This window comes from Gambusia affinis, linkage group LG14, assembly GCF_019740435.1.
Source record: "Gambusia affinis linkage group LG14, SWU_Gaff_1.0, whole genome shotgun sequence".
In the NCBI taxonomy this organism is placed as follows: Eukaryota; Metazoa; Chordata; class Actinopteri; order Cyprinodontiformes; family Poeciliidae; genus Gambusia; species Gambusia affinis.
The window spans coordinates 24,428,076-24,438,268 of record NC_057881.1 but is presented as its reverse complement, the minus strand read 5'-3'; the positions used below and the strand labels follow the sequence as shown (position 1 = coordinate 24,438,268).

The 10,193-nt window shown below is 41.6% G+C and overlaps 1 protein-coding gene across 2 annotated transcripts in view; it reads right to left on the bottom strand.

Annotated features, from left to right (window-relative positions):
• LOC122843607 (ubiquitin-conjugating enzyme E2 E2-like) overlaps nucleotides 1-10,193 on the bottom strand; it is a 48,894-nt gene continuing 38,701 nt past the window's right edge. For both annotated transcript variants that reach the window (XM_044138463.1, XM_044138464.1), the window contains exons 5-6: nucleotides 3,764-3,911; nucleotides 1-675 (exon numbers count right to left, since the gene is read on the bottom strand). In XM_044138463.1, the coding sequence (XP_043994398.1) occupies nucleotides 578-675; nucleotides 3,764-3,911 (246 nt within the window). In that variant the 3' untranslated portion in view covers nucleotides 1-577. The remainder of the gene's footprint in view (nucleotides 676-3,763; nucleotides 3,912-10,193) is intronic.

The window sequence follows — 10,193 nt, the reverse complement described above, 5'->3', positions numbered from 1 at the left end:
TCACATTACAGCCAGTGTTTAATTCACTATGTATTCCCACAAGGCAATAAATGTACAGCAAACTAACACCTAATGTCATACATGATGATGAGCTCAGTCCATGCCACAAGTCTGCAGGAACACAACGGATACCATGACGACACTGTATGAACACACATCCAGACGCCATGCACTATTACTGACCGGAAACAGAAAACCACTCTCACACACACACACGCGCACACACACACTCTCACTCAGTATGAACATTTTTACATCACATGACCCATGGATAGTACTCACGCGCACACACACACAATAAAGGACATGGCCAGAGTGGCAACCATGGTATAAACAATGCATTAAGAACAGCAACATCAACAAGAACAATAACGGTATTAAAGCTTTTCATGACCATATCAACATTCAGTGTATTGGAAAATACAATCCCAATAGACTCTTTGTATAAAAAGAAGCTTTTCAAGTCAGCATGGAACAAAGAACAGTTCATATGTCAGCGGGGTGGGGGTGTAGGTGGGGTGTAGGGGTGGATGATTCCGTAGAGAATTGTTGGACATGACGTTGGGTGAGCGTGGCTCTATGTGGCGTAGCGTTTGGTCCACTGTTTGGCTATCCTGTCGTGCTCTGCTCTGTTGGTCAGGTACTGTGTGGCGATGCTTCCCACCAGGGGGTCCGCTGCAAAACAAACACCAGGGTCACCATGGCAACAGCTGCTTTCACAGTTTATCACCTGAATCTGCTTTCTCCACGTGTCAAACTCGAGGCTCGGGGGTTAAGTCCGGCCCGCCGTAGCTTTCTGTGTGGCCCACTAGACTCTGGAACAGCAGTGTACATAAATATAATTTTATCAGTCACATTAAAGCAGATTATATCTATATAGTACATCAATCAGTCCCTCCACTTTTTTGTGTTAATGCATAATTGTGACTTTATTCCAAATTTTCAGCAAAAATGGTCAAAAACATTGGGTTTAAGTGATGCTAACTCCAACCTACAGGTGGCAGTAGCTCTCACTGCTGACTCAACCTTACTTGATAAAGTTATAATCTGTGATCAAGTAACAAAAGTCACATTTCTTGTCATACATGAGCGTAACTATCTGAAAATACAGAATATTTTGTTAGAAATAGAGCATCTTTTCACACTGATCATGTTTAATATTTAATTTTAATTAGTATTGCAGTTCATTACAATATTTAATGTGTAAATTATTTGTCAGCAGCTAAACAGAAAGTTATTTACTAAGTTGTTTTATGCTTTTAGTAAAAAAAAATAATTCCTTCAAGTTTAAAAACAGCACAGTTCTTGTTGTTTCCACTGGTTAGAGGCCTTCAGTTTATTGAGTGTTAGGAAATGATCCAAGTGGATATGAACAGGATCTGAACTCATTAAGGAGGAGAGAAAACCCAGTTCTCATTTAGCTGCCTAGTTTGTCACAGAGAGGACAAAAAGAACTCAGAGTTCCCGTTCCAATCAGGCATCACTTCAGGTCGCCCCCCTGCCTCAGCTCTTACCTCCCCTTCCACTCAGTGCATGACTTTAGAGCAGCAGACAGAAGGTGGATGGGCAGCTCAGCACCAGGCTAGCGGTGATGCTACCTGCTCCATAATAACGTCCAACTCTTCCAGAAGCCAGCCATAACTTTCTAAATGTTAATGTGTGCCCAGTGAACGCTGCTAGCCTCTTACTGGAGTGTGTTTATCCAGTAGGTCCCAGTTAAATACTGATTCAGGTGCAGGGACACAAAGTTAACGCTTTATAGAACGTTACTGGACCGTCGGCTTCTTCCTAGAGGAAAATAAGTTAAGATGCAAAGAGAAGTTGTGCATCTGGACTTATCTGTACACAACTGAACTCATCATGTTCATTGGTTCTGACCAGTCCTGCTGAGGCAGGCTGGTAACAGTCCTCTGGGTGGTGTTCAGGAAGCCCAGCCAGCTCTGGGTGGATCAAACTTAGTTAAGCTCAATATCAGGAGCTGTTTAAACCGAGGGAACACAGGGAAGAAAACTGTTCCCCATGACAACAAGGCTGAACAGAGCACCAACATTACAGCTGATAAGCAAGGTAAGAACCAACATTCTGCAGCGAAACACATGCTAACCCTGATATGATAAACTAATTAACTAATCATATGAAAAATTAAATGAGGTTGATCATTTTCATTTGGACAATTCACTAAAGAGATGCTCCCATTTAACACCACTTGATATTTATAATGTTTTGCAGTTCCAGTGTTAAATGTTCTTTAGAAATTCAAGTCTTTTGGACTTTGACAGGGTGTACTTTAATTATTATTATTACTAATACTAATAATGCTATATGAAAATTATCTCAAAATTACAATAATATTGTAATTTAGGACATTTTATCATCCAGCAAAATTGGCCTACTGACAATAAGTCAGTTTGAAACATGGGAAGGGAGACAGTAAAATAAAGAAAGGACACAAGGAATTAAGGAAAGACACAAGGAAGAAAAGACAGAAGGATGGATGGACATCAGGAAATCAAGAAAGCCATAAGGAAGGAAAGAACATAAGAACAAACTAGAAGTAAAAGGAGGAAGAAAGGAATACACAAAGGAAGCACATAACAGAGAAGAGAATGGAAAAAAATTTTCAGATACTAAGCAGGGCATTGTGGAAGTCTGTTGTCCAGATTTTTAAACTTTATTTTTGTTTAGTCCTAGAAAATCTAGAAATCATACCCAAAGTGTTTCCAGACTGAGAACCCCTGAGCAGCTCTGGGTGATTTTTAATCAAGTCCTCTCCTCACTGCAGGCTGCTGCTGCTGCTGCTGCTTGGACCTGAGGCCTTCATGGCTCTGGTCAGGATCTCAGGCCTTCATGGCTCTGGTCAGGATCTCAGGCCTGTTGGTGTATCATTTCACTGCCTCTCATGCAGGCTCATTAAACAGACGGCCGTTTCCAGTTCAGCTGCTTAGAACTCACTGGGAGGGGTCAGAGGTCACATTGTCAGAAGATCAATGTGTAAATGGAGGTAAGGGAGTCAAAGAGGCCAACAGGAGGTTTACCGTCTCCTCTGATGCCAGGTTACAGTTACAGTTACAGTGCAGCGGAGCTCCGTCTGGACAGAGCCAGACTGAAGAGAAAATATCAGTCACTACAGGAAGTTGTGATCACAACTACTAATGCAAACACACTCAACATTCACAAATTTTCCACAGACTGGTTATTATCAAGTCATTACAACATTTCCACAAATCATGTTTTCAGTTTACTCCCTGTCTGACCAATCACTGCTACTCTGCTAAACTCTGACCAATCCTCTCAGCCTCCTTCTAATTTAACTTCCTGTTTTACAATGTGCTCACAACTGAACCTGCAAGATGAAATCATGTGTGACACTAAACACTAACATTTGCCTTTTCTTTTTTTCAAAAATGTTTAGTTCATGTTAACTTGAATGACCAATAAGGATTTTTTCTTTTGCACTTTGACCTCACAGGACATGATCTGATTTGCCTTAAGGTCATAAAGCACCTTACAAAAAATGTTATTTGCACTTTAAATATTAGCTATGTTAAAATGTATGTTTTGGGAAGATTGTGTGCAGAAATTTAAATTTCTTTTGTGCAAAGAATACAGCTTAAAAAAATAGCACCTTTTTTTCAAAAAATAAAAAATAAATAAATAAAACGGTGCTGAAAAATGAGTACTTTTAAGCTGCAGCATCAGTAAAAACATAATCAACACAGAAAACATGTGAGTCAGGCTGGTCAGAGGGAGCTGAGGATCTCACCAGGGTTGCAGTCGGTGAGCAGGGAGCAGATGGACAGCAGGACCTTGGAGATGGTGAGGGCAGGACTCCAGTTGTCCTTCAGGATGTCCAGGCAGATCACCCCCTGGCTGTTGATGTTGCAGTGGTAGATCCTGGTGCGGAACGTCACCTGATGACACACAGAGTCCATGATTAGAGGAAGGAGTCTTCTTAGTGCAAAACCTGCAGCACGTTACTTTAGATGGAAACAGGAAGAAGACACTTGGTCACAAAAGGTCCAATCTGTCCAAATAACTCAAGACTACATGTTTCCGAGAAAAACCTGCACAGTTAAAGCCAGATGAAGTAAAGGCCCCCTGTGGACAGGAAAGGCTGCTGCCTCCGAGTCAATGACACACACCTCGCACTCCGCAGTGTGAAGGTGAAGCTAATGGTCCCTGGGGATCTGTTGTAATCAGCGCTGAAGTAAACAGAGCACAGCAGATCCTGACATCAGCATGCAGAGCACCGCATCGTTAAAGAGTCACCTTTGACCTCTGCTAATTTGGACAGGCTAGCTCCTCCTCCATTCCTTCCTTCACATCTTCTCCTCAGAAGAAGCTAATCAACCTGCTGTTCAAAACCCTCCCTGGTAGGAAACTGATGATAGGCAGCTGGGAGAGAGTACAGGACAGAGTACAGGACAGAGTACAGGACAGTGAACAGGACAGAGTACAGGACAGTGAACAGGACAGAGTACAGGACAGAGTACAGGACAGTGAACAGGACAGAGTACAGGACAGAGTACAGGACAGTGAACAGGACAGAGTACAGGACAGTGAACAGGACAGAGTACAGGACAGTGAACAGGACAGAGTACAGGACAGTGAACAGGACAGAGTACAGGACAGTGAACAGGACAGAGTACAGGACAGTGAACAGGACAGAGTACAGGACAGTGAACAGGACAGAGTACAGGACAGTGAACAGGACAGAGTACAGGACAGTGAACAGGACAGAGTACAGGACAGTGAACAGGACAGAGTACAGGACAGAGTACAGGACAGTGAACAGGACAGAGTACAGGACAGTGAACAGGACAGAGTACAGGACAGTGAACAGGACAGAGTACAGGACAGTGAACAGGACAGAGTACAGGACAGTGAACAGGACAGTGAACAGGACAGAGTACAGGACAGTGAACAGGACAGTGAACAGGTCAGAGTACAGGACAGTGAACAGGACAGTGAACAGGACAGAGTACAGGACAGTGAACAGGACAGTGAACAGGACAGAGTACAGGACAGTGAACAGGACACAGTACAGGACAGAGTACAGGACAGTGAACAGGACAGAGTACAGGACAGTGAACAGGACAGAGTACAGGACAGAGTACAGGACAGTGAACAGGACAGTGAACAGGACAGAGTACAGGACAGTGAACAGGACAGTGTACAGGACAGAGTACAGGACAGTGAACAGGACAGTGAATAGGGGTTGAACCAATTAGTGGACTAGTCGACTAGTCGACTCTCGGACGTCTCGCGAGTTTTTACATTTCATGTCGACTAGTCGCAGTCATGTGATTGCCGGTGGTGACAGCCTGTGCTGATCTGACAGCACAGTATACGTCACAAGACACAAGAAAAATAAGTTAATACATTAGTTTAAATGATATGTAGATGGATGCATATTTGTGGTTTTACAGTGTTTTTAAAAGGAGATGGAGTTGCAGCTGCAGTCAACTACAAAACACGAGCCGTCTAAAACTCGCCCCCTTCCCGCTAAGGATGTCACTTAGCCACGAGTGTCTTTGTCACGACGATCTAACTAATACATTATGATGTTATGTTGCTGATTAAATAAAGATCTGTGGTAATGCCATCTAAAAGATGTGCGTTTCCTTTTGAATGTTGGTTTCCAGCTTATTTATCATAAACTATCCCGATGTTTTGTTGTTTCACTTGTTGCTGTTCTGTGTAAATGCCGTATTTTTCCGTGAAAGTAATAAAGCCTGTCGTTACTCCAAAGCTTTGCGTCTTGCGTTGCTATGGCGTCACAAAGACTAGTCACCTCGACATCGTCTTTGGCGTTGACTAGAAAATATCTTAAATCGTTCAATCTGCTGAGTCAGTAGTAGTGTCTAGTGGAACGACCAGACGTTTGATTTCAACATGAGTTTGTTGGTGTTAACCATGGCGGTGCTGCGCCATCCTGAGATCTACGCCGTGTTCCTGGAGGAACCACACAGTAAACCAAAGAGATCATCACAGTGACGTCATCAATACATTTCATTGGAAGGACTTGGAACTACTGGAGCTACACCAGAAAAATACCCTAGTCACTTTAAAACTGAGACTTTTAAGAACAGTGGTAAACATTTCATAATAGTGACTGTTCTATAGTCAGGGTGTTTTCACACTTCACAGTCTGCTAGACTCGGTTGCAACATTTTTTTTTTTCATTTCCACCCACAGCAGTGCACTTTTACTGCTCTGTGTCAAACAAACCAGACCAAGCGGACTTTCTACCAAACCAACTGGGGTTTGACTAAACAGGGCTGCAGCAAATACACCCTTAATTTCAACCAAGTGCTTGTTTAAGTAAAGAGTGATTCTGCAAATCTATACACTGTGCAGCTCTAAGAAAATAAAATCACAGTAAAATGTATTAAAACTAGCTTTTTATTCCAACTATCATTTACAATTTTTTCTATCACATTTTCATCAAACAAATAAAATGAACAGCTGTGTAAAATATGAGTTTAGATTAAGATAATTATGTCAGAAACATATTTAATAATCTTTTCACGTGTCTGGTTTCAGCTCAGGGATCAACCACAAATCTACGTTAGGCGCTCTCTCAGTCCTCTTCCTACCCGATACACACACTCCGCAGTCATCTGGACAAATAATAAAAATGAACCAAACAGAATCACAGCTGATAACTGTAACAATAAAACAGATGAAAACAGTTTAGTTTAAACGGAGGTAACAGATTGAGCCACGCTTGCTTCATTGCATTCCATGAAGTGTTAAACAACCTCATTTGAAAACAAAATGCATCTCTCACAGAAGGAAACCATGTGAAAACTGTGCTTTAGGTCAAAGGCGTGACAAATGAAATTAGCGGAGGGATGTAATGTTAGAGGAGGATAATCCCTCAGCCACTGAGGGTCTGAAGGAAACCTGTGTAGGTAATGTCCTGTTTGTCCTCAGCCTCCACCTAAGTGTATTGGTGTCAATCTTAACCGTTTCCTTCAGTGAGTGAGCCAATGAAGGGAGCAGCTGCTTCTGTCTGATTGGCCCCCAAGTTGCTGGACGGCAGATCTCACAGCCTCACTGGAAAAACAAGACAGCAGGAGGCCAAAAGCTTCGATGAGCTCAGCTTCCCCTCTGCACAGGCAGCCAGGAAAGTGGCTTCTGGAGCAGAAGACAGGCTCCTCTGGGTGGGCTTACGACTGCAGGTCAAATCCACTGGGCTACAGACAGGAATATAACACACATCAAACTTTCTCTTAATACACCTGTGTAAGGATGCATTCACCTCAGCCTTGTTTAGTCTACTTTAATCCAACTCCATTTCGTTTGCCTAGATAGTCCGGTTGGTTTGGGGAGGTATGAATTAGTCGAACACTCATGCAGACCAAAGAAGACAACTCAGTCTGACTTTGGTTTAAGTGAACTCTGGTGTGGTTTGAAAGGATATATGAATGCCAAGTGAACTGGAGGCTGCTCCAAAAACAGGAAGTGGACTACATCCTGGGTAAATAAAACCAAAACAAACTCACGAGTCTAGAGAAAGGACTTAGGTTTTTCTTTATATACCAAAAGCTTGGGTTACTTGGCTTGTTAACACTGATCCTAGTTTACACTGTCCAACTGTGCTGCTGAGACACAGCAAGGCAAAGCAGTAATACATGACAGCATACATAGCAGAGAAGGGCTCAAAAGAAAGTGAATGAGTCATCTTACTGATTGGTCAGAAACCAACATTAACCACAAACAGGAATGACTGCAATTAAGGTATAGTGATTTCAAAAAGGAGACCATAATGGCTGATTTGTGCTAACCACCTACATGTGGGTTTACACCATCAGCGACAGGAGGTCCAGTGTGACAGAGAGTTCACCACAGCCTCCACAAGTTAAAGCTGTCAGAAGTTCCCTCCATTGCACAATACGGTACAATTAGCTCCTGGTGAATCATCAGGTTGCGCTCTCGCAAGAAATAATACTTTCCCTCAACACATTTTTCCCTCAAATATGCCCCGTTGTTCATCTCTTAACTTCCCAGGTCTAAGGTCACTGTAAACTAGTAGTTCTCAATTATTTTATACTATTCTTCACCTAAGAAGCTCCTCTTACCCCCACACAAGGAATTTAATGTATTATTGAGTCCCAGATAAATGTTATTATTCATCTGTACAAACTTTTGTATGAGTTTCTAGCACCAGAATTCTGCATCCCTTCACCTGATTATCAAAAAATGAGCTACTAATTTTTTCAACTTATTTCCAAGTTCTGTTTATTAACTTGGTTTTTAATATTGAATCAAGACTCTTCATTTTGTGGGCAAATGATTCACAGGGATGTACATCGTTTTAGACCAAAACTCAGTAAAAGTGTTTTAACTGTAAACTTTGGTTAGCAGAGTCCTGAAGACCTGTGCAGACTGTCTCACAGTCTCACAAACTGAAGTTGACAAACAGACTACAGTTTGTGAGACTGAAGGACTGTGTGTCTAACCAGGTGGTTAGAAGTACAGGAGCACCACAGGGCACTGTACCCTCACCATTCCTTTTCACTCTGTTCACTTCAGACTTCCAGTACACGTACAACTCCTGTGACCTACAGAACTACTCTGATGTCTCTACAGTTGTTGGAGTTGTGTATCAGACATGGTGAATTCCAGTTTGGCTTTTTGGGGTTTCTTTGGGGTATTTTTCCATAGAATCAAAAGAAAGTGAATGAGTGAATGAAACCAGAATCTATTATGGTTTATAACGTGATGGACGGTGCTATCAGAAAGTTACATAACTTGCTCTTGGAGTTCACTCTGTATAATTTTGGATGGTTTTCTTGATTCCATTTCACCATCCACACCGTCTGTCTTAGGTTATATTTCTTCTTGTTTCCACTTCCTTGCTGGTCGGCTGCAGAACTAGAAACCTTAGCCTTTCCAATGGTATTAGCAACAGTAAACACAGGACCATGAGGCTGCTTGGAGAGGATCTTGAAGTCTTCACTTTGAACATAAACATGTATGAATTTCATTCTGAGTTCCTGGGCTTTCCTTTTAAGTATGATAGATCTCTGATCAAAAGCTTGAATTTATCTGTGATACTAATTAAGGTTAAATATGACAATGATGCAAGGATCCGTTTTAGGGGAACCAATAATAAATCTGTTTACTCCATATTAGTATGTTTATAAGGTAAAATCACTTTCTTAATTTTGTTCACATCTTAAACACAGGCAGGGTTGGTTTATAAAGCTGCTTTTAACTGACTTCAAAAGAAATGAATCATTTCAAAAGGATGTAAGAAACCAAGCACATTTGTCTGCATCTGTACATGTTGATTTATAAAAGAAAAAAAAAATTAAGCATTACATGGATCCGTCAGTTCATATGGGGTCAATATGAGAAGACCCCTATCTGAAGAGATCTACAGGAAAAATATTCCTGCTTCTCAGTTTGCTCGCCATTTCAAGCATAAAAACAGAAATGAACAGCAGTTTGAAAAAGCTAAATACCCTAAACCCCCAAGGACACCGCCCTGGTCTGCTGCATGGCCAGATGTCCCTAGTCCTTTATTTTAAAATGTCTCAGTTTAACCGACAGATGTAATTAAGAATGTCTGATAGCATAAAACCAAAACTTTGAACAACAAAAGAAGCAGAACTTGAAAAAAGGGGATGTGGCAACCGCTGTCAGACAGCCCAGTGTGTAAATACTAACACACAATTGCATCAGCAAAAGACAGACATGAAACCCACAGGCTGACTGGAAGGAAATCAAAGGCTGCTGAATGCTGCAGCCAGTGGAACAGGGGGAGGCAACCCAACAAGAAGTGTCAGTAATGTCTTTGACTGGCCCAAAAACTCCAGCTCATGTGAGGAATTGGTTTACCAAGAAGAAAAACTGTCCGGAATCCACTCTTCAGGCAACATGCAGTACTCCTGAAAATTATTCACCCCTGTGAATGTTTTCCCTTTTTATTGTTTTTACAAATCATTTATGATCAACAATTGGTTTTATTTGACAAATAAATTTACAACAACAAAAAAAAAATCTTTTCATGTCAAAGTGAAAACTGAGATTCTGTGAGATCTCTGGTGGAGCCAGCTGCACATTTTCTGAAAAAGAAAACAACTTCAGCCTCCTACTATTTCCTGTTGTCATTTAGTAGTAGTAGCAGTTGTAGTAGAATCTGACTGCTGATCACCTGACTGTGATGGAAGAGAGAGTGT